The sequence below is a fragment of the Hyperolius riggenbachi genome, chromosome 8 (assembly GCF_040937935.1).
Source record: "Hyperolius riggenbachi isolate aHypRig1 chromosome 8, aHypRig1.pri, whole genome shotgun sequence".
Classification (NCBI taxonomy): domain Eukaryota; kingdom Metazoa; phylum Chordata; class Amphibia; order Anura; family Hyperoliidae; genus Hyperolius; species Hyperolius riggenbachi.
In genome coordinates, this window is record NC_090653.1 from 130,072,561 (window position 1) to 130,097,524 (window position 24,964).

The following is a 24,964-nucleotide window of genomic DNA, read 5'->3' on the forward strand; positions in this document are numbered from 1 at the left end:
ATGAGTATTTTTTGTTTGCTGGATATTTGCTGGATATTTATGAGATGTGAAAATATCACCTAGGAGAAAAAGTGAACTGGATCGGATCCTATGTGTTTTGAAGAACTGATGTGATAAAGTAGCTTTCTTCCACCAAAATGAAATCTAATACTGGCATATTTAATAGGTCTTCCACACTTAAACATAACATTGTATAGATTTCATCAGGAGTCCTAGTCTTCCCATTTATATTCAATTCTGAGAGAGGAGCACAGAAAGTACAATTGTCCTTTGATGGCAAAAGTGTCTCTCTTATACCTAGAATAACACTGCAGACAAGCAATGTTCATTAGTTCCCAAATAAGAAAGCAGCCTTCTGTTCTTTCTTTGTTAGTTAAAGGGCTATTCAGCATAGAAGATAAGTGGTTAGAATCCTGGCTTTTCAGCTCTAGAGTTTGCGTTGTGTCAAGGACATTGTCTATATGAACCGTGCATGTCCGCCTCAGGTTTGGGTTGTGGGAGAAAACAAGAGCATCTAGAGAGTATCCACCCAAAGACATGCTGGTAGGCTAACTGGGTACCCCCTCCAAGCCCCCAAAAAACAGTCTCTGGAGTTTGGAAGGGGCCATAGACTAATATCCTTTCTGGAACAATGTTAGATGTCATGGGCTACATATCTAGAAAAGTGCTAGATGACAGATTGCATGCGAGATGCCATAAGCGATATATCTAGAAAAGGTCAGCAGGATACATATTATGCAAAATAAAAGAGATATCAGACTTCATATCAGTGATGAGCAATGGTGTTGATGTCTCTCTGGGTTATGTAGCACTACCCTTCTAGCTAAACTACATAAGCCTTGAACTGAACCCAATACCTGTACCCAACCCTCATGGACCTATAAGGCCATACCGTCATTAGCCTTGTCATAACTTGATACATGTACCTAATCATACCAGATGACCATCCCCACCCCAACATCCCCCAATCATAACCTGCCCTAATGTTAACATGAAAAATGTTTAAAGGGAATAAAGCTTTAAAACTAAAAACACGAAATAACGAAAGGGTGTTACCTGAATTAAGAATTTAATGCTAGCTCCAGGCTACTGTACCACTTCCTATTAAGACACTGAATTTTATATACTATTGGAGTATTTTTATTAAAAAAATGGAAATTGAATATTATGGTTCAAATGTACATGACCACTTTTAGAGTGATCAGACAATACTGCCATTATGTAGGCACCTTGTGATTCCTGAAAATCAGTGTAAAGGCGCGTACACACACCGTACTTTTGCAAATGACGGGTCCTTCTGACCCTCCTGTGGGGCGGTCGTTCTGCCGACAGTTGCATGTGAGTACAAGCAACTAGCGGATCAATCAAAAACAGTCTTATCAGTCTGCCGACAGCTTGTACTCACGTGCAACTGTCGGCAGAACGACCGCCCCACAGGAGGGTCTGACGGACCCATCGTTTGCAAAAGTACGGTGTATGTACGTGCCTTTATTTACTCAAATCTACTTCTTTGTATTCAGAAAGCCCTGGTATCCCATGTTCACTTTTTTTTTTTTTTTATTTTTTTTTTTTTTTTACACACAGAGTCAAGTCTTATATCCACTGTTAAATAGTCAAATGATACAGCCTCAGTAGACTGGCTCCAGAATGAACAAAGCTTAAAGGGATACTGTAGGGGGGTCAGGGGAAAATGAGTTGAACTTACCCGGGGCTTCTAACGGTCCCCCGCAGACATCCTGTGTTGGCGCAGTCACTCACCGATGCTCCGGCCCCGCCTCCGGTTCACTTCTAGAATTTCAGACTGTAAAGTCTGAAAACCTCATCGCCTGCGTTGCCGTGTCCTCGATCCCGCTGATGTCATCAAGAGCGCACAGCGCAGGCCCAGTATGGTCTGTGTCTGGGCAGTACACTCCTGGTGACATCAGCGGGAGCGAGGACACGGGCGTGCAGGCGCAGTGGTTTTCTGACTTTAAAGTCAGAAATTCCAGAAGTGAACTGGAGGTGGGGCCGGAGCATCGGTGAGTGGCTGCGCCAACACAGGATGTCTGCGGGGGACCATTAGAAGCCCCGGGTAAGTTCAGCTCATTTTCCCCGACCCCCCCCCCCCTACAGTATCCCTTCAACTATTTCACATTCCTGGACGTGAAACTCACGTCCAGGAAGCCATGTGCGCTCCTGCGCGTCCACGCGGCCGTGCACGCGCGCGATCGGCCGGCGGTTTGTTAGCCAGTGAATCAGTGAATCGGGCAACGGTGCCCGATCACTGATTCCTCTCCCCCGCAGAAAAAGCGACAGCTTCTCTCGGAAGCTACGCTTTTTCTGCTTCCTATGTCGCTCTAAGCGTACGTGGTACGCTTAGAGTGACGTCACTGTAAACAACTCATGGCTGCCATCTTGTGGCCAAAAAGTAAACTACATCTAAATGTTAAATAAAAATAAAAATACACATATATTTACAAAAAAAATACAATTTCAATCCCACCCTCCCAAAAATACCCACATAAAATGTTTAATTAAAAAAAAAAAAAAACATTACAATTAAAAAAAAAAAAAAAACACAAATATTTACCTAAGGGTCTAAACTTTTTAAATATCTATGTAAAGATGAAATATTTCTTTTTTTTTTTTTTATTATAAGCTTGTAAATAGTGATGAATGCAAAACGGAAAAAATGCACTTTTATTTCCAAATAAAATATTGTCGCCATACATTGTGATAGGGACATAATTTAAATGGTGTAATAAACGGGACAAATGGGCATATACAATACGTGGGTTTTAATTATGGAGGCATGTATTATTTTAAAACTATAATTGCCGAAAAGTGAGAAATAATGATTTGTTTCCGTTTTCTTCTTATTCTTCCTTTTAAAATGCATTTACAGTAAAGTGGCTCTTAGTAAAATGTACCCCCCAAAGAAAGCCTAATTGGTGGCGGAAAAAACAAGATATAGATCAGTTCATTGTGATAAGTAGTAATAAAGTTATAGGCTAATGAATGGGAGGTGAACATTGTTCGGATGCATGAAGCGAAAAACGACTGAATGCGAACTGGTTAAGGAGGAACTGTGGTAAATAGAATGATACATTTGCTTATTTTTTACACTATTTGTTTATAGATTTAGCCAGTGTTTCCCCATTGTAAAATCTTTGCTCTCCCTAATTTACATCCTGAAATTAATCACAGTTGACATTATACGGGAGCACGCTCCTGCCAGGTGATCTGTACAGAACGTTTATTACAGAGATCTATGCATAGAGGGTGATATTGCTTGCTTGGCAGTTGGAAAAAGTTATTTCCCACAACGCAAAAAGGGTCACAGACAGAAAAAAGTCAGGACCATGGTCATGACATCACACTGTGAAAGGGGTTTCACCACAATATCAGCCATACAGAGACCCCTGATCTATATGAGAAAAGGTAAAGATTTCTCGTGGGAAAGGAGGCATCAGCTACTGATTGGAATAAAGTTTAATCCTTGGTTAAAGTTCCTCTTTAAAGTGTAACTGTCGGGCATAAAATCAAAAATCAATTCTTTATTTGTATCTGGTAAACAAGTAATAAGGATGCTAATCAGGCAATCCAAAAGTTAAAATAACTATTACTTTTCTTGCTGATAAATGATCAGTTTACCTGACTCTTATTTGGTACGTTGCCGCACAAAGGAAGTTGCAGGGCATGGTGGGTTGTCCTTTTTTCCTTCTGTACATTAGTTTAGTCTGAGAGGAAATAAAGTAAAAACAAAACAAACAAAAAAACCAGCATGCCCTGCAACTTCCTTTTTGCGGCAACGTACCAAATAAGAGTCAGGTAAACAGGGGAATGATCATTTATAAACAAGTAATAGAGATTTTAACTTTTGGATTGCCTGGTTAGCATGCTTATTACTTGTTTACCAGATAAAAATAAAGAATTGATTTTTGATATTATGCTCGACAGTTACACTTTAAAGGGACTCCGAGCAGTGCAGAAACTATGGAAAGATGCATATCATTTTAAAGCTCTCTTTTTCCTCTTTCCAATGATATATAAACTGCCGCCCTACGCCTTTTAGTTTTCGCTATTTTCGCGATTGAAATTGCCGCAGCCGTGATTTCAACCGCGAAAATAGAGAAAACTAAAAGGCGTAGGGTGACGATTTAGGTGTCGCCAGAAAGAGGAGAAAGAGAGCTTTAAAATGATATCCATCTTTCCATAGTTACATTGTATTACACAGGGCGACTTTTTCCTAAAGTCAGCAGCTCCATTCTGCTGAATGGAGCTGCTGACACTAGGGAAAGTGTCGTCCTGTGCAATACAAGTAACTATGGAAATATGGATATCATTTTAAAGCTCTCTTTCTCCTCTTTCTGGAGACACCTAAATAGTCACCCTACGCCTTTTAGTTTTCTCTATTTTCGCGATTGAAATCACGGCTGCGGCAATTTCAATCGCGAAAATAGCGAAAACTAAAAGGCGTAGGGCGGCAGTTTATATATCATTGGAAAGAGGAAAAAGAGAGCTTTAAAATGATATGCATCTTTCCATAGTTTCTGCACTGCTCGGAGTCCCTTTAAGTCAAGTTTTCAAGACAGAACATTGAAGACCCTTTAGTGTTCTCCCCAGAATTATTTTTTCTAGCCGGGTGGCATGAAAAAGTAGCTGGGTGGCGCGAGATGAGAGAATGCAGGGCCGAAGCTTCCCTGCACAACTCTGCTTAGAGCAGAGAAGGAGGTGGACCGACGACAGCCGGGTGCTCACCAAAACTAGCTGGGTGGAGCACCTGGCTAAAAGAGCCTGGGGAGAACACTGCCCTTTAAACTGCAGCTTTCCTAGCACTCAAGAGTAGACTAAGCATCAATCATGGTATGATATTTAGCATGACATATACAGTACATTTTGGGACAATATTGTTCGGTAACTTTTTGGCACTGGTAGTAAGGATGCTTTTGCATTTACAGTATGCCTATTTTTCCCTCGGCTGATGATGCAAGGATAACAGGAACATATTTCTATCATTTTTCTAATCTGCTGTGTTATGTCAAAGGTGTAGATATGCCAGGCTAGATTCCTGGACAGTTCATGTGATTGTGTGTGTGGGTCAATAGACCTACATTTGCATCTAAAGAGGACTTCAGTGAATGATAGAAATATGTTCCTGTTATCCTTACATCATCAGCCTCATAACTAGCTGCTATATTCCTGACACACCCCCTCTTCCAGATGGCACTGGCAGATGATTCTAATGAAGCATGACCTTGGTCAGCAGTGTATACATTTAAGGGTATAAATTTAAAGGGTATTAATTTTAGGGGTACTTTAGACAAACCGAATTATACCAGAATTATTTAATCTACACTTGGAAATCTCCATGCCCATCTGTACTGACCTCATGACTCTTCTCTTCCAGGTATGCAACTGAACAATTGTCCTAGCTGTATGCTTAAATTCTAAATTCTGCATCAATCTGCTTAATTATAAATGTTAATAATTGGGGCTTCTTCCTGTGTTACCATTTGCCTATTTCAATTCATTAGTCACAATTTGCTACTGGCCCTGCCCCTGTGTGGCTAGAGTCTAGTGTCTAGTATATTCACAGCTGCAATCAGTCTGCTTGTTAGAATCTATCTAGTCAGGGATATATTAGCAGATCATATAGTCAGCATGACCTTGGTCAGCAGTGTATACATTTAAAGGGTATTAATTTTAAGGGTACATTAGACAAACGGAATTATACCAGAATTGAGCCAGAAGGGAACAGAAGTGAACTAGCACAAAACTCTGGGCTGTTCATCTACTGATTTTCTACACCCTGCATAGAAGTACCTTCAATACCATATTGAACATAAACCAGCTAAACATACAGCCAGCTAAATTTAAGCACTGCACACCCGCTTACCAAATTACTGATGGTTTCACCGTGCCTCACCAACCACACCACTGCTGATCTTCGCTGGCTGCTCCAGTGCTGAACTCCCCACCAACTGATCCATCGCCGACCTCCAGATAAGTTACGCCATTACCAACCAGACACCCCATCTACCAATCACACACAGCTGGATTTTTTTGTCATCATTGATGATCTACCAACTTCACTGCTGATCCCCTATGGACTGCTCCTTGCCAGATTGATTATTGATGCAACTTTGCTGAACCCCTTCAGCCACATCATTGGTGACATTTATCTCATCTTGGTCTATCTGCTGTCCCCCTGTCTATGCTTCCACTCTCCACACCCCATCCTACCGTATCCCTTTTAGTGCAAAATGTACCCCTTCCCTCCTATTAACTCCCTGACCCCTCCACCATTTCCCAGCTATCTCCCTCCCCATCTTGCCATCACCCATCACCACATGCTCTACCTCCACCTCCTTCTACACCTTGTCCCCCTTCTGTTTCCCCGCACCCTCTCCCCTTCTGTCTTTAGACTCCCTTTTGGCCCTCAACCCCCATGCACCTCCCTACCCTCCCCCCCACACTCTACCCACACACCCCCTTGGCATAACCTTATTCCTATCCATCCTACCCCTAAGCCTTCACTCCGTTTCCTGTGGTCTCTGGAATGCCCGGTCCACCCGCAATAATCTGCTCTACGGAACTCCCTCCCTCCAGCCACCAGACTCGCCCCCACCTTTAATACCTTCACACAAGCTCTCAAGACTCACCTCTTCACGCTCGCATACCCCCCTACACCAGCACCATAATATGTTGTTAGACACCCTCTCAACAGATACACCTATTGTCTCCACCCCCACCCTTAAGATTGTAAGCCTCTGGCAGGGCCCTCTCCCTTAGTGTTACCAGCTTGATTATGCAATCTTACTGACAATCACCCCTTTTGTGGACTTGAACAATCTCTATTTTGACCTATGACACTGTATTATCAAATAATTTGCATGATCTTGTTTTGTAAGTTTCCTGTATGTCCTACCTTGCATGTTAACCCTTTTATCTATTGTGCAACGCTGCGTAATATGTTGGCGCTTTATAAATACAATAATAATAATAAGCCTATGCATAGCAAACCAAAGCCTCTTATCTAGCATTTAGCTTTTTCTACTTATGGGAAAAGTATTTTGACAAATCAGATTCAGCATGAGTCTTATGGACATTTTCTCTCCTGTTCATTACTACATTTCCTTGTTAAATCTGTATAAAAAGGCAGCAACCACAGGCCACCAATCCAAGGATGGGAAAACACTTCCTCTTATGAGTGAAGTCATGGATTTTTCAACATATGTAAAACAGATTAAGAGCAAAGAAAAAAAATAATCTCCAAGCTGCCATAATAACCTAGCTAAATTTAGCAATTTCTTGTTCCCTAAAGTAATTTAGAAACTAGCAAAGTAGAACACATACACAGCAATTGGAGCAACCCAGATATTTAGAAGTTAATTGTAATATGTTAAGTTTTCATACAGCTCTAAATATTGTATGTCCATCCCAAACTACTGATCTCAATGGCTTCAATTCATCAAGCATTACCGCATTCGGTAATGCGGAAAACAGCTGACTTTACGGAGCACTTAGTAAACTGTTAATTCATCAAAGCAGTTACCGCATGAGAAGCAGACATTCCTGTGCAGAGAGATAAATTACCGACTTGTTAAGTGATTACCTCAACACGTCAGTAAAATGTCAGCAAATGTTAATTCATCAAGCTCACAGCATTCTATAACATGTGCGGTTCAGCTCTCCCCTGTCGATAAGGAGCTTGGAATGCCTTCTCTGTGTGTGACAGGAGTAGGCAGCTAATAGAAACCTCCCCTGTCCCCTGCAAGTGCTGCTGATAGGTTGGCCAGGCTTTTTGGGTGGAACAGACCCCCCCCCCCAGGCAGCCAGGGGAGAGAAAATAATTAAAGTTATTTTCCAGGCACCCTTCGGTAGTGTAACCCCTTGAGTGCCTGTTTAAATATGCAGGGATGCAAGTGGGAGCTCGTGGCAAAATGACCTAAGCAGGGAATGTGTAATGTTTCTCAGCAGTTCATCTAAGCTGTGGCAAGTGAAGTAAATAGAAACTTAAGACTAATGAGACAGATTCAGCAAGAGCAGAGGCAGCACAACAAATATAAAAGGCACATGTATAGGGATGTCGGTGCTGCCTCTTTCCTATTGTAATGCCCTCACTGCACGGACCTCTTCGGTAACTTACCGAACATCTACCACGTGTGAAAATATTGATGAATTAGCACAGTGAAGTGTAAAATACCAAATGCGGTATTTTAAGGACTGGGATTTTGTTATCGAACACCCTTTGATGAATTGAAGCCAATATCTGGCAGATTAGAAGGCAGATTATACCTATTAAAATGCTGTCCCCTTCCGTAATCCCACTGACCAGCATGCGCTTTCTGTGCGCGTCCTCTCTCACCTAGGTTCTCAACGTGTGGTATGCGTACCCCAGGGGGTACTTCTGATGGTTCCAGGGGGTACTCAGACGTGATATACTTAACCAAGAACAACAAATTTAGAGTTTAAGAAAATTATAAATCTTAAACACCAGATTTGTATTTTAGCTAATTAAAAGCAATAGTAAATGCTTGGAAATGGTTTAGGAACCAAGTATCATGTACTAGGATTAAATATATATTTTTCAAGGTGTACCTGTGATAATGTTTACTATGCTAGGGGGTACTTGGTGAGTACAGGGTTTTAATAGGGGTACATACCAATAAAATGATGGAAAAACTGCTCTATCACACGCCTGCGGCCAGGAGAGCTCTGCACATGCATGGTAGCAATTTCTGCTTACTGCGCAAACACAGAGCAATCTCAGACACGGGAGCGCAATAGAGGACGTGAGCAGCACGCGGCCGCGTATCCACTGTTGGAGGGGGACACCGAAAGAATGGCGGTGTGCTGGTTGACGGTGCGGGACAAGGAATACTTCAAGAGGCTGGAAGAGGCACAAGGTAAGTAAACGGGCTTTTTTTTTTTCACTTTAGGTTTTCTTTAATGCCTGTCTCCCAACCCTTTGCAGACTATAGGATTATTGTACCCGACTTTGACCTAAATTAATGTCATCTATGTGAAGATTACAATTCCTGCTAAGCTCATAAGTTAGTGTGGAAGCAGCCATCTTGCATAATAGTTTTTGTGTTTAACCTCTTTGAAAGAAAGAAACTCAAAATTAACTGGTACACTTTTCCCAAATCCATTTCATAGCAGTCCATTTTGTAGCGCCGGTCATCTCCACCTTCTCATCATCATTACCCTCCAACACCCTATTACTCAGAAAGGTTGAGATCTCCCCCTTCCACTTCCCAAGTGAAAAAAAGGTTCCAAACTTTTCCATTTTCTAATAAGCTTCCTGGCTAAACTTACTCCCAAATCAACCAGTAACCCTTGCAGAGGACGCCCTCCTATAGCATCAAAGGCCAACCCAGGGGTCAAATTTAAAGTGTTTAAATCTTTAAAGGGAACAGAGCGTAATTGAGGGGTCAGAGTTGGCAGTCTGTTATAGTCACTTTATTGAGGTGAAAATGCCAACGTTTCAACACCACCCAGATCTGTTCATCAATGCAATGGTTTAGACAGTATTTCGTGATCCAGTGTGCACAATCCGGCGACTTCACCTGCAATGGTACATTATGCTGCCTGTGGATACACTGCATTACCAATTGACTATCACAGAGCGCCAAAGTTTCTCCTTAAGATGGCATCTACCCTCACTGACTTTTGTGCACCCACCATATTGACTGATGATTGCCAGTGCAGGGCACATACATATGTATTTGCAATTTTTTGACTACTTCAGCAATTAAAAAAACTTCAGTCTTCACGTGTTTGGATAAAAACAGTAGAAAATATTTTCTGGGCAAGAAACTGCATCCATGTTTTATTGAACATTTCTGTTTCATGGAAACAGGCAGGCTCACATTAAACATTACTTCTTATCGTGTAAAAAAATATGCCTCTGGCAGTTATTCTGTGTCCGTCTATTGCCATGGTGCTATATATAGTATATAGTATAGGGCCAATTAAGTTAGAAGTTTACAGAGCTCGGTTTATGAATCACCAAACCTCAAAATACAATTCCCTGCTTGGTAGTTTGTAGTAGACTAACATAATCCATATAATAATAATAATAACAATAATAACAATAACAATAATAATAATAATAATATGTCCACAAACCAAAGCTAGGTCAAGTGACTTACGGAGTAGACTTACTGAGTAAAGAGTAGCTCTGGTAAAGAAAGTACACTGTCCTTTACTTTGTCATAACACCCAACAATTTAAATTCATCTGTAATAAAAGGGTGCTCAAGACGCAATTATTTCCTCATACATATATCCAACTTATAAAGTGTATTTCTGAATTCTGACATGACAAAATACCCATAAATCCAACCCATACGTGATCCTTAAATCTTTGCTAGTAAGCATTTGCATGTTATTACAGTGTTCTCCCCAGAATTTTTTTCCAGCCGGGTGGCATGAAAAAGTAGCCGGGTGGGTGACACGGGAGAATACAGGGCCGGTGCTTCTCTGCTTACCGCATAGGAGGAGGCAAGCCAATGACAGCCAGGGGCTCACCAAAATTAGCCAGGTGGAGCACCCAGCTAAAAGAGCCTGGGGGAGAACACTGTATTAGGTGGCAGGACTTTCCAAACTTGGCTTGGCAATAATGTTCAGAATTAGTGGCTGTGCGAGTGTAGCCCCATGCACACTACACACACCTGTAGCAAGCTTTTTATTTATCTTAAAGGCCAACTTTCAAGATCATTTATGTTCATTTAATGGCCTTCAACCTGGAAGAGGCCTAGAACAGAACCTGCTAAATGACTAAAGTACTGTATATTTATGACAGTAGCCATTATTAAAATAAATTGTCTGCGTTGTAACCCTTTCAATATGCAAACTTCAAGTCTGAAGGTAGAAGGAAGATTATTTCCAACAACGCATTGACGATAACTGTGCGCACACCACTCTGACAACTTCCTACATAGCTTTAGCAATGTTCTGAAACCCCTGAGGTAAAACGGATCTGTATAAAGGTGCCCATACACTCGTCAGATTGGCAGCAGATAGATAAGAAATGCATCTGATGATCTATCTGATGCGTTTTTAGAACATTTTTTACCAGGATAGAATTCCAATAGATTTCAGTTTGAAATCTATTGAAATTCGATCTGATGGCATTTTTTTGCCATCAGATTTCCATTAAGGCCAATGCAAACTGATAAGCAATCTCATCAGATCGACCTAAATTTTCCACCCTGCAAGTTCGATGGAAATCCATCGAAATCGGCCGTCGATCGGTCGATTGGCCAACCGATTTGCAATCGATTGATCGATCAGAAAATCGGCTGAGTGTATGGGCTGCTTAAACTCATCTTCACTTCATCACCAGTTAAGACAAGGTAGTCATTTCTCTCTACTCTTCCCAGGATCCAAATATCAAGGCGATTAACAGGAATAGATAACATCCAGGAACACAGTTAGGGGCATCTGTAGAAGGACATACTTTTACACAGCTTCCCACCAAAATAAAATAAAAATATCTTACAGCACACAGAGCAAGTTATGTAAGATAACACAGAGACACACACACACACACACACACACACACTTCCCAGTATTCTAAAATAAAGCTGGCATGTCATGATGTTGAGTCGCACTGGTTACAATGCTCAATGTCTCTGGTAGTAAACAAGTCATGCATACAATGCACTGTATTCATTAATAGCCATCCACTGAATAGTCTCATTTTCAGCACAGTTACGGAATTTTTGCTCCTCTGGTGCTATTTATGCTCAAGCTATTGGACTGCTGCCTCTACTAACAAAGTCAGCATGTCTGTAAATACTCACCCACACAAAGGATATTGAAACAAAAGCCATGATTAATTGATTTGTTAACCAGCTGGTCCGGCAGGCTGTCAAATCCCACATGCCCAGAAAGAGGAATAGTACGGCACCCCTCGCCCTGAAAAAAATAACAGAAGCAATGATTTAGTCTCATTTCCTGAAATACTTACATTTATGCTATAGAAACTTACAGTAAAGCTTTTTTAAAGTTCTTTTTAAAAATGAAAAAGTTCCAGATGAAATTTCCCCTGCGGACAGTCAAACCTCCGGGTACAGGTACAAAAAGAAATTCTATTCAAGTTTTACAGCAGAAGTTGTCCTAGATGCAGTTTTCCAGACATCTGTAAAAAAGTTAATTAAGGCCAACGCAGTACAATACTCGGCTACCCTAGGGACAGTGCTCAGATATAAGTGGTGCATTGCCTTACGGTGCAGGGTCCATTGCAGTGTCTGATGTACAGAATGGCATGTCTCCACTACAGACCCACAGCAAATGAACGGCAACTTAATCTGCTATCTAGAAAAATGGGTGCGTCAAAGCTTTTCTGCAGCAAAATGCAACAAATGTGCGTCCAAGGCCTCATAGGAAAGCATGGACACTTTCTGTATGTCCATTCTGCATGAGTGCTCTGCTGTGTTAAAATGCAGGTCAACTGACAGTGTGAACGGGACTCAAACCTGTAATGGAGGGCAAGGACGGATATCAGCGTAGAACAATAGATATATAGCATTCTCAATTATGATGGACATCTGAGGGGAACTACAAATCATGAAATCAGCAATACTTAATTTAGTACCATACCCTAAAAACACTTGACACCCCTTTATCCATTATGGATATGACAAGGTACAATAACACACCTTTCATACATACAGGTATAGTTACTGCCCCAGCAGGTTCTGCTCCTATTTATACTCACCGATTTTCCCCATCCCCACACAGGAGAATCTCTGTATCCCTCAGCTGAGCTCCTCCACTCAATTAAAAAAGAAAAAAAAAAAAAAAGTACTTGAGGTGAGAGTGATATGGAGGCTGACATCTATTTACTTTTAAACAATGCACATTGCGTGGCTGTCCTGTCGATCCTCTGCCTCGAATATGTTTAGCCATAGACCCTAAACAAGGATGCAGATCAGATGTTCCTGACTGAAGCCTAACAAGATGAGCTGTATGCTTGTTCCAGGTATTTGATTCAGACACCACAGGCAGGGGCCAGAAAGCTCAGTAGCTGGATAGTGTAATGGTTAAGGGCTCAGCCTCTGACACAGGAGACCAGGGTTCGAATCTCGGCTCTGCCTGTTCGGTAAGCCAGCACCTATTCAGTAGGAGACCTTGGGCAAGTCTTCCTAACACTGCTACTGCCTATAGAGCGCGTCCTAGTGGCTGCAGCTCTGGCGCTTTGAGTCCGCCAGGAGAAAAGCGCAATATAAATGTTCTGTGTTTGTTAGTAAGCCAGGCAACTGGATTCTTTAAAAATAAATATGGCAGCCTCCATATGCTTCTCAGTTCAGGTTCCCTTTAAGCACAAATGTCTGGTCACAAAGTGCAGAGACAATATACCCACATCAGCTGCTACAGCGATTGGTAAACTCTTGAAGGGAATCTGAAGTGAAAGTAAACTTATGATATAATTTGCATGGGTAGTACTGCTAAGAAATAAGGCCTTATTAGCACAGATGAGTCTCATATTGTTTACTTTACTGGAAGAGTTAAAAAAAAAAACTTCAGTTATCTATTTAAAGAGACACTGAAGCGAAAAAAAAAATACGATATAATGAATTGGTTGTGTACTATGAATAATTACTAGAAGATTAGCAGCAAAGAAAATACTCATATTTTTAATTTTCAGGTATATAGTGTGTTTTCTAACATTGCATCATTCTCTAATATGTGCAGATTACATAACACTCTGCATTCAAAATGATTCTTTCAGAGCAGTCTGTGAACTAATGACCTCTCCTCTGGCAGATAAAAAGAAAACTGTTCACTAAGGGCTCGTTTCCACTATCGCGAATCTGCATGCGTCCAACGCATGCAGATCCGCACATGTAATACAAGTGGATGGGCCTGTTTCCACTGTAGCGTTGTTGAGGTGCGTTTTTTTCAGCGTGAAAAAAACGCACAAAAGAGCCAACGATTTCGCCTGCGTCGGGAATCCGTGCGAATCGCCGCGAATGTATTTAATAGTAAAAACGCATGCGTTTGTTACATGCGTTTTTACCCGCGATTTCGCACCTTTTTCAATTTTATTTAGCCCTGGCAGTGTCATGGTTAATTTCGCATGGCACTCGCAGGCGAAATCGCGGGTAAAAACGCATGTGGAAACACATCCGCATGCGTTTTTACAAGCGTCGGAATGCGGCCGAAATCGCGTCGCAACAGTGGAAACAAGCCCTTAGAGTTGAGATAATAAAAGTCAGAAGACAGCCCTCTCCAGGACTTTGAAAGTCGTAGAGATTAATGGCTTTTTTGCATAGAGATAACTGGAGTTTCTTAACTCTTCCTGTACTGGAAACAATTACACTGATGTGCCTGATCTTAATGTTTTATTTCTTAGCTGTGCTACACATACAAATCATAATATCATATTTTTTTTTCGCTTCAGTGTCTCTTTAAAACAGCTTTTGTGAGCTCTGTGACTTTAATAAAGTTGTGGACAGCACTGTCTTTTAAAGCACTTATTTCAACTGTCTCGTGGTTTCTTCTTTGTTTATGCTTTGTCTGCAGAGAAAAGTTCAAAGGTCCATTAGCCTTCTCTGTGAAATAATTTAAAATGCTGAGTGTGTTGTGGAAACTGCAGTTATTAGAGAATGATGCAAGGTTATTACAGAAAAAAAAAATACAACAAAAAAAATACAAAAATAAATAAACTCTATACCTGAAAAAAAAATTATGACGCAATTTTCTTTGCTATTAACGTTCTATTAATTATCTGTACTACACAACCAATTAATTACGGTATATCATAAGTTTTTTTTCGCTTCAGTGTCACTTTAATAGGTAATGGTCAAGATGTGTACAGCGGCCCTGTATCGGCATGCCGGATCATCTCGCCCAAGTGAAGCCCAATGCTATTGTTCTCTGCCTTGCTCCGCCCCCTCTTTCATCCAGTGCTCCATCCCTCCACCTCCTTCCAGAGTGACAGAATGCATCACTATCCTGCAGGGTGACAGAAGTCTAAAGCCAGTTTCACGCTGCAAGGCCAGTTGCACCCGCCGCACCGCCAACAACAGGCCTTCAGGGAACACCGCGTTAGTACGCTGTGTTCCCTGTCTGGTCAACAGCCAAGCAGGAAGTGATGCATGCTTACAGTCACTACCTGCTTCGGGTATGCGGAAGCATATTGCAAAAAATACGCTTCTGCGCCGCAAACTCTTGAAAAAAGCCTGTGTCGCCAAAGACTAACATGACTTCCGAGCCGTCACAGATCACCACGGATCCCGCACGGTAATGTAGTTCTGCGCTAGCAGTAGATTAGGCACTTCCAGTGCAGCGTACCGCAATGTGAAAAGTGGGAACTACCCCATAGGGTTACATTAGGCTGCAGTGCGTCAATTTGACACACCGCAGTGTGCAAGGGCCCTCAAGCTTGTACGAGGCTTAAGAGTGGAAACACCCAGCTAACAAAAATGTAAAAGCATGAAGCTATTGTTACTACTTTCCCTTTACTAATTTCTAAAGGCTGCCCATACACTGGTCGTTTGTCACCATATCGACCAACAGATAGATCCCTCTCTGATCAAATCTGATCAGAGAAGGATCTATTGGCTGCCCATACACTGCACACCTATTTTGAATATATTTCAGCATGGAATAGATTCACAACCTGTGGAACATCCACTGCTGCCTGCCTTGCTGCCCCTGCTCCCCCGGCCAGCTGCAATACATCACCTGTCCGCCGGCGCGAGTCAGAGCTGTCCCTTCTTCCAGCATCCCCCTCAGTCTCCACTTCACTTCCTGTCCTGTGACAAGCAGAAGTTCAAAGAGTATAGCGCCCTCTACTGTGAACTTCGCCTTCTCACAGGACGGGACAGGAAGTGAAGAAGAAGAAGACGGCGGAAGTGAGAGGGACCCGGGGACTCGTGCCGATGGAGAGGATGTATGGCTTTGTCAGTTGTCGCCGTATCAGACGCCAGTACCAGACCCACTGGAGATTGAGCGAAATTTTCCGCCTGGATAGATCGACTGAATCGATTTCAGTGGAAAAAAAAAAAATTGGTAGATCAGTAAACATTTGCATTAACGTTTTTTCACAGCAGATTTGATGACTGTAATCGAATCTGCTGTATTTCAATGGGAAATCAACGTAGTGTATGGGTACCTTGAAGTAAACCTCCAGACTAAAAATCTACTCAGCAGCACTGAAAAGGGTTGGTGTTTCTTTAACAGTTTCACAGCATCAGAATTTTATTTTTCTTATCCAAGCCTCATTTTTGGGCTACACAGAAGCTAAGCTCCGCCCATCAAAGAAAACTGGGCATTTTTCCTCTGATACTGTGCAAAGCATGATGGAATTTCTGATGATGCTGTTCTCGTTGCCTAACAACTGGGAAGGGTGATCAGGACACAGGACAGTTGGAACTGTCTCCTGCTCCATGTCACCTCCTTTCAACCAAAAAGATGGCTGCCCCCATGACAAAGATGGCTGCCCCATGAAATCACAAACATTTGCCTGCTCTTTTAAAACAGTAGGTTAAGAGATTATATTACCTATCTATTTTAATTAACATAACTAATGTAACTTAATGACAGCATGTTTGTTTAGGCTGAAGTGACCACCGCAATGTCTGGGTAGATGGCATTATTTATTTAAAAAAGATAAAATAATGAAGCCTTTTAAAGCAAAACCAATGTCAAAGAGAGGCTCTTAATCACTGACCTTGAGCAAAATATGGAGATAAGAGTTGGTCATAGTTGCATGCAAATTAAAAGAAGGTTTAATTCAGGCCAATCAAATGCAATTTGTCAATTGTAAGTGGCTCAAATTAAATTGACTAGCATTAAATATGCAAGCAAGCCAGAAGAGTTAGCGTCTCATTGCCCATCTCTACATGTGACGATGTGGTGGGGTAGGAGTCTGGACAGAAAACAGTCTGCTGCCATTTTGATTGGACAATCACTGGCTTATTTTCCCACACAGGGCGGCGCTACTATAGAGGCAAAAGGGGCAATTGCCCCAGGGCCCCTGAGCACTGCAGGGCCCCCCAGGTCTCCCCCTGACTTGTGCCTTCTGAGATTCCTGCACTGATTTGTCATGAATTGCAAGTCACCTATCCCGGCACGCTGCTTTATTCATGCTCCCTTTCCTCATCCCCACTGTCTGCCTTTTCTCCACGACTAGTTATTATGCAAGCACTGAGTCATGGAAAATAGGTAGCGGGGATGAAGACAAGGAGCATGATTGAAGCAGTGCGCCGGGATAGGCAAGTTGCTATTCTGACAAAAACAGTGCAGGGATCTTGGGGAACACAGCATATTTGAAGGGGGTGAACTGGAGGGCGGCAGCAGCTGGCTTAGGAGCCCTGGGGTTGAATGTGCTGGGTGAGGAGGCCCCCAGGTTAATTTTGCCCCAGGGCCCCACTGTGACTTGAACCAGCCCTGTTCCCACATCCATGTAGATTGTGAGCCTACAGATTTTGAGTACTATGAAAAGATTGTGTAGTCAAGCTCTCCCACTACATGGAAGTGGCAAAATTGGATGTGGTTATCTGGCTTAAAGAGACTCTGTAACAAATGTTTCAGCCTTAGTTCTTCTATCCTATAAGTTCCTATGCCTGTTCTAATGTGCTCTGGCTTACTGCAGCCTTTCCTAATTGCACTGTCTCTGTAATAAATCTTATCTCCTTTCCTCTGTCGTGTCTGTCAGGCTAAGGCTTGAATGTGTGGAATGTGCAGGGCTGCTTGTGATTGGATAGAAGCAATACACACCCTCTGCAGGCCCCCTGCACACTCTGTATGACTCACACACACTGTTTATGTGAGCCTATTACAAGCTGGTTAGTTTGTTTGTAAACACTGCCTAAAACTGTTAATTACAAGCCAGGATTGCAGCAGGGAGTGGCAGAAACAGCACAGAGGGGCACAGGAGAAAATAAGGAATAGAATGGTATGCTGTAAGGCTTGGTGGTGTATTCTCCACAGTCAGCATGCAACGCATGAGCTGGCGTGGAGGAGGTACACACACTAGCACAAGGAAACAGGCTATCCCTAGTATAGTGGAGGGGAGGACTGACTCCAATAGGAGATTATGGCGCACAGAGCCGGTGCAGATCCGACAGCCACAACCAATGCTTTCGCTATAACGTCTCAGCGCAAAGTAGCGCTGAGCGCATAAACCAGAACTGAGGAGATCAGGGAAGGTAGACAGAATGAACGCTTGCTTAACTAGCCACTACTTAGTGACAGCAAGTGTCCACAACAAGACAGACTGGAATGAGGCAGCCAATGCGTTTACAGCGATGGCGTGCCTCACAAAGACAGGACAGGATAGTCAGGAAATAGCAGGATCAAGATAGATGAACGTAACACAGACAAATATACAATAAGTATGTTTTCCTAGCGTATTACAATTACAGCTATCAATGAAACTATTTGTAACGTCTGACTAACATATGTATATATATCGGCAATGAACCGATATATGACATAAGCAGGAACGCTGACTAGGACTGGAGTAATACAGGGAACAGGACTCAGAAGGATTCGCTATCTCTTCGCAGAGATGAACGCAATCCACAAACGGCAACAGGACAGGATTCAGAAGGATTCGTTATCTCCTCGCAGAGATGAACGCAATCCACCAACAGGACCAGGAGCAGGATACTAGCTCAGCACGGGTGGTCACGATACGCGCAAACTACCAAAACGTGCTGGAAAACTGATTAACTGAACACAGGATATAAACAGTTCGTGTACGTATATATCAGCGACACTGATGTATCAACGTAACACGAATACAAGGAAAATAATAAACGTGCTGGTATGCATATATATTGGCAATGAACCAATATATGATGCAAGACCAGCAAAGTATCTTTAGAACAAGAAACACGATCGGGGGCTGAAGCGACAGCAAGACAGGCTTAAACTGAAGCTATGAAAATCCGAGGAGTCCTGCAGGAAGCAGATCTTTATACTGAGGTCATCCAATGGGAGCAGACATGCAGATTCCCACACAGGTGAATGATAATCAGTCACAAGCTGACAGCAGGGAAAGGCAGACAAAGCTATGCAGCTTGCATGAAAAGAGATCAGAACTACCTGAGCTGCAGCACCACTACTTCCAGCAATGCCTGCTGCAGCAGCGATCATTACATATGCTTTTTAGTGTAAGAATATTAGAGTACAGATTCTCTTTAAAGGGAACCAGAGAGGAACGGGGGTGGAAAAAGAAAAAGATTTTATACATACCTGGGGCTTCTTCCAGCCCCATAAGCCTGAATCGCTCCCACGCCGCCGTCCTCAGCTTCCTGGATCCGCCGGTACCGGGCCCGTCACTTCCGGCGGACGCGGCCAATTGTCCGCATCACAGGGGCTCCCTCCATACATGTACGCATGCGGCTGCGCAGTTAGCGGCCACATGCGTATCAGTATGGGGAGAGAACCCGGTGATGCGGAGAATTGGCCGCGTCCGCCGGCCGACTTGCCGACTCGCGGCAATGACGGGACCCGGTGGCGGCGGTTCCAGGCAGAGGAGGACTGCGGCGTGGGAGCGATCCGTGCGTATGGGGCTGGAGGAAGCCCCAGGTATGTATATTGCATCCTCTCTGGTTCCCTTTAAGGCTTGGTTCCTACTTGAGTCAGCTACGCAAAGGCCAACAGGAGCAGACAGAATAAGGTGGACTTGTCACCGATGGCTTTTTGTGGTCTGGTTGGAAGCAGGAGCAGATGCATTTCCACCATAGGCTTCTAGTCCAAACCCATCCCCTTGTCCATAAAAATCATGCAGGTTGCAATTTTGCGATCAACTTACTGCAACTGATCCATTGCAGACTGATAAATGTTACTGGATCCTATTAATAGCATTGGATCCGTCAACCATCAACTTTCCTATCCGAAAAATGGACACAAGATAAAAAGTTAATTTTGCTTTATAATGTAAAAGAAGCTTCACCACCAAGTGACAGCTAACATAACAAGAAGACAGCATTGCAATCCAAGCCAGGTAAAAACACAAATAACAAAAACATAATTGCTTAACCCCCTTGGTGGTCTGATTGATTCTTTCCGGATTTTAGTGTCTAAAAGCAGTGCAATTTTTTAGCATGAGTTAAGACCCTAAAGCCCCAGCACTCACCTCGCTGGAATCCAGCGCTGCAGTTTACCCTCAGTCCTCCGGATGGTGCTGTAACCATACAGTGAGATTGCTGGCTGTCGTCATGACAACAGACGGCGATTTCACCAGGGGGAAGTAGAGCCTCGGAGGTGAGGAAAAAGAATGGGGGCCGATGTCGGGATCCCCTTGGAGGGGAGTAAAAATGCCCGCTGCACGCATTGCTCTGCATAGACCTCCCGGCGGTTACGAGTTCAGCTCGGGGTTACGGCTCCTGGCAGGTTTTTTCCATCCTGAGCTGGACTCGTGATTACCGCTAAGGAGGTTAAAGACAATTTGTATTAAATTTGAATGTAAGCCCAAATTATTTGCATATTATTGACCATCTCTAATGCAGACCTGGCTCACAAATGATTGAACACAATACAAGAAAGGAGGATAAAGGTTATTGGCATTTTGTAAGAAACAGTTTCCTCTTACTTCAGGTTCCCTTTAAAACAATTTATCAACAACTCAACAGTTCAGCACAGATTCATGACTGATAACTGTAATTGTCACATACAGAGATGACAACATGCCATAAAAATAGAAACAAATTTGTTAGACAAAGTTATAATTGCCAATTATATAATAAAGTAAAGTAAAGTGTAGATTAGGTTTACAAAAAACACACCCATGTAAGAGGTGGTTGTTCCTCTAGCAAGAGAGCAGAGAACAGCAGTCATTTCTTAAAGGGAACCCGAGGTGAGAAGGATATGGAGGCTGCCATATGCATTTCCTTGTAAACAATGCCAGTTGCCTGGTAGCCCTGTAGATCTTTTGGCATAAGTCGATTTTGAATAAAAACCCTGGAACAAGCATACGACTAATCCAGTAAAACTTGAGTCAGAGCACCTGATCTTTTGCATGCTTCTTCAGAGTCCATAGCTAAAAGTATTACAGACACAGAATCAGGAGGACTGCCAGTCAACTGGTATGGTTTAACTACCTGAAGACCGCGACACGTCAATGGGCGGGACTGCGGCGGCAGCCCCAGCACCGCCTAACGTGTCAAGTCCTGGAGCCGGCTATTGCAGAAGATCGTGCGGGGGGGGGGGGGGGGGGGATAAATATGTAAATATTAAAAAAAAAACCAGTAAATTAAAAAAAAAAATAAATAAATAAAGAATACACAAACATTTGGGGGGCGATCTCACCACACCAACAGAGATCTCTGTTGGTAGGGAGAAAAGGAGGGGGGAAATCACTTGTGTGCTGTGCGGCCCTGCAGTGGCCTATTAAAAAAATGGCCTGGTCTTTTGGGGGGGGGGGGGGGGGGGGTTAACACTGTGGTCCTCAAGTGGTTAAAAGAAAAGCAGGACTGCACTAATCCATCCACTACACACAGAAATTCTGAAACTGCTAAAACCTTAAAGCATTACAGCGCAGAGCTGCAAACTTGGAGATGAAAGCTCTCATCCAGTTTTCCATTATTTTGACTCCTATACTGACCAATTTGTTATATCCATGAAGTCTGTCCTTGTATCATACAGTGTCTGTTAAAGCAAATCCAAGACTTTCAAAAAAGCAACAAAAGTTAGATACTAAACTCCTCCAGAGGCTGGTTTTTGAGCCAACCACTGGTCGCAGGGACCCTTTTCAAATCGGTTCAGAGGGCTCCAGTGCTGAAATAGCAAGCGCAAGGGGATGGAGGAAGCCTCTGGATTATCCAGAGGTTTCCCTCTACTGGGGTAACTTTTTATCCTAAATTGCCTTGAGGTACAGTTTAAGCAATTGCCAAGTCAGATTCTATGTAATTGCAAACTTGGTTGGCCCCCCAAAAATTATTCTGAATTGAATAAGGAAGTTCATTGCCCGGCACGGAGAAAAAAGGATCTTTGCATTATTAACCCATTCAGATTCCGTCGTTTTCACGTGAGAAATGTTCACCTCCCATTCATTAGCCTATAACTTTATCACTACTTATCACAATGCACTGATCTATATCTTGTTTTTTCCGCCACCAATTAGGCTTTCTTTGGGGGGTACATTTTGCTAAGAGCCACTTTACTGTAAATGCATTTTAACAGGAAGAAGAAAAAAAATGGAAAAATTCATTTCTCAGTTTTCAGCCATTATAGTTTTAAAATAATACATGCCTCCATAATTAAAACTCGCGTATTGTATTTGTCCATATGTCCCGGTTATTACACCGTTAAAATTATGTCCCTATCACAACGTATGGCGACAATATTTTATTTGGAAATAAAGGTGCATTTTTTCCATTTTGCATCTATCACTATTTACAAGTTTAAAATTAAAAAAAAAATATAGAAATATTTCATCTTTACATTGATATTTAAAAAGTTTAGACCCTTAGGTAAATATTTACATGTTTTTTTTTTATTGTAATAGTTTTTTTTTTTTATACTAAACATTTTATTTGGGTACTTTTGGGAGGGTGGGAGGTAAACAATAGATTTATAATGTAAATGTGTGTTAATTCTTTTTGGGTTTTTTTTTCAGGTGTAGTACTACTTTTTGGCCACAAGATGGCGGCCATGAGTTGGTTTACATGACGTCACTCTAAGCGTAGCACGCGCTTAGAGTGATGCATCGGGAAGGAGACGGCCAGAAAAAGCTCAGCTTCCGAGAGAAGCTGTCGCTTTTTCAGCGGGGGAGAGGAATCAATGATCGGGCACCATAGCCCGATACATTGATTCCTTGGCTACCGAATCCGCGGCCGGGAGTGCGCGTGCACGATCGGCCGCGGGGGCGCGCGGTAGCGCGCATGGTTCCTGGACGTAGAAACTACGTCCAGGAACCAAAATAGGTTAACCTCCTCTGTGTCGGGCATACCGCTCTCTGGATTCACAACTCCCCCATGAAAAACGTTTCTGATCCAATGGCTGTGAAACCTTTAGCTAGCACTAGGCTAGCTAGTATATGTGGCCGGCACCCCCAGATTACCGCTGATCCCCCGATCCAGCCAGTTAATACATTACCCAGCCTGGATCCAGTGATCGGCGCATGCCTCCCCGCACAGCTCCGGTCTCTCTATAGGGAGGATCGGGTCTGCGCATGACGTCATGCATGAGCTTCCCCATAGCGAAGAGCGGAGCTGTGCGGGGAGGCTGTGCCGATCACTGGTTGATGTATTAACGGTCTGGATCGGCGGCGGTAGGGGGGGGGGGGGGGGGGGGCTGGCTGCATATACTAGCTAGCTAAAGGTTTTACAGCCATTGGATCAGAAATTATTCAAGGAGGTGGGGTGGCAACAGAAAGCCAGGTCCAGTATGTGATAGGTTCTCAACAGCTTCATAAGACAGCAGTTTTGCAAGCAACAAATTCCAGCTTGTCATCTGTAACCAACATCTTACTGTTTAACAGTAGAGTCCTGGTTATCCGGAACTCAACTAACCAGCAGTCTCAACCAATCAGCACAAATTGCCAACGGTACTCCACAGTGGTGAAGGCCAACTTCTTAGGCTGTTTGTATGCTATACTGTTCATGAAGACTGGGTTTTATGGCTTCCTTAAGTTTAATATACTTTCAATTATTGTATTTTCACATTTTATTCAGAGTTCATGGTTTATGTATATAAAGTGGGGTATAGTACAGTTTTAGCTAAGACTATCTTTAACATTGAGTATCAAGCAACCAGAAAGCACCCTGATCGAGCATCAGTAAATCCCTGTCAGTGCTGGATAACTGACACTCTACTGTACTTTACTGTGTTAGGAATATTATCATTAACCTTTGCCCATCTTTACTAAAATACTCCAGTGTAACTGTGTATACAGATAAAATATGACTGGTGCTATAAAACTGATCACAGCGCAGATCAGAGCTCAACCCACAGATAGATTACATTTGGTAATAAACAGGATGTTCATTATGCAGCTATTCACCTCACAAAAACATCTACACCGAGGTGCTTCATGCTGCTGCGCATACAAAGCAGGTGTTCATTGTGCGTGTTACATGAGCCGGAACAGATATGAGCCGAGGATAAGGAGCACAAACCACTTCTAAGCTGCTGCATCACTGACCCAAAAAAGTCCTCAAAACTAAAGTGCATGAAGCATCCAAAAAAAGAAAAATGTCAGTGAATTCAACCTTTTATTAAAAATTAACCACTATAGGCTCAATTCACAAAGCGGTAAATCAGAGAACAACCAATTTTAAACATTTCGTCAAATGCCAGTTCACCAAGGCTGTTACCACATGGGAAAATAAAATTACCCACTAGTGAGGTGATTACTGACTTGTGAGGTAAATACCTCATAGATGTAAAATCACAAAGGATAACACATGGGGTAAATCAAGGGAGAGGTTTGGTATTTTGAGGTTGAGTCAAACAGCAGTAATATTACCGAGTATGCACAGCAATCTTACCATTACTTCCACGCGCAAGTACAGCAAGATACGCTAGTAGCATGACCCGCAGTCCTCCAGCAGCATGACTGTTACTATGGTAACCCGTGCATTACCATATTAACAGTCGCGCTACTAGAGTACTGCGGGTCACACCACAAATACTGTATCTCTCGTGGTGCTTACAGGCGGAAGCAATGGTAAGATTGCTGTGCGTACACGGTAATATTACCGCTGTTTGATGAATCAACCCTTTATCTCCAGCCTGGAGCTGTTGGTAGAATTACTAACAGCCATTTGTAAGGTTAGAGAAGGTTGTGAAGAAGGAGAGAGAAGGGGAAACAGAGGGTAGAAGAAGGTTAAACTGTTCAGGAAAGAAAGAAAGTTAATGAACAACAACAACACCACCCACTTTCTTGCCCAATTTCATATAGCCATAACCGGCTCAGGGCCACGTACTGCAGATTCTACGGCGCAGTTGCGGCTACCTAACTCTGATGTAACCAAATTTGGTATGCATGCCAGTGTCGCAAGTGGAAGTCA

The 24,964-nt window shown here is 42.7% G+C and overlaps 1 protein-coding gene across 7 annotated transcripts in view; it reads right to left on the bottom strand.

Annotated features, from left to right (window-relative positions):
- SEPTIN6 (septin 6) overlaps positions 1-24,964 on the bottom strand; it is a 150,002-nt gene that overhangs the window by 63,897 nt on the left and 61,141 nt on the right. For 6 of the 7 annotated variants that reach the window (XM_068251096.1, XM_068251099.1, XM_068251093.1 and 3 more), the window contains exon 2: positions 11,795-11,909. In XM_068251096.1, the coding sequence (XP_068107197.1) occupies positions 11,795-11,909 (115 nt within the window). Of the gene's footprint in view, positions 1-11,794; positions 11,910-24,442; positions 24,509-24,964 lie in introns of those variants that run through there. The other variant, XM_068251098.1, reaches the window with a different exon arrangement.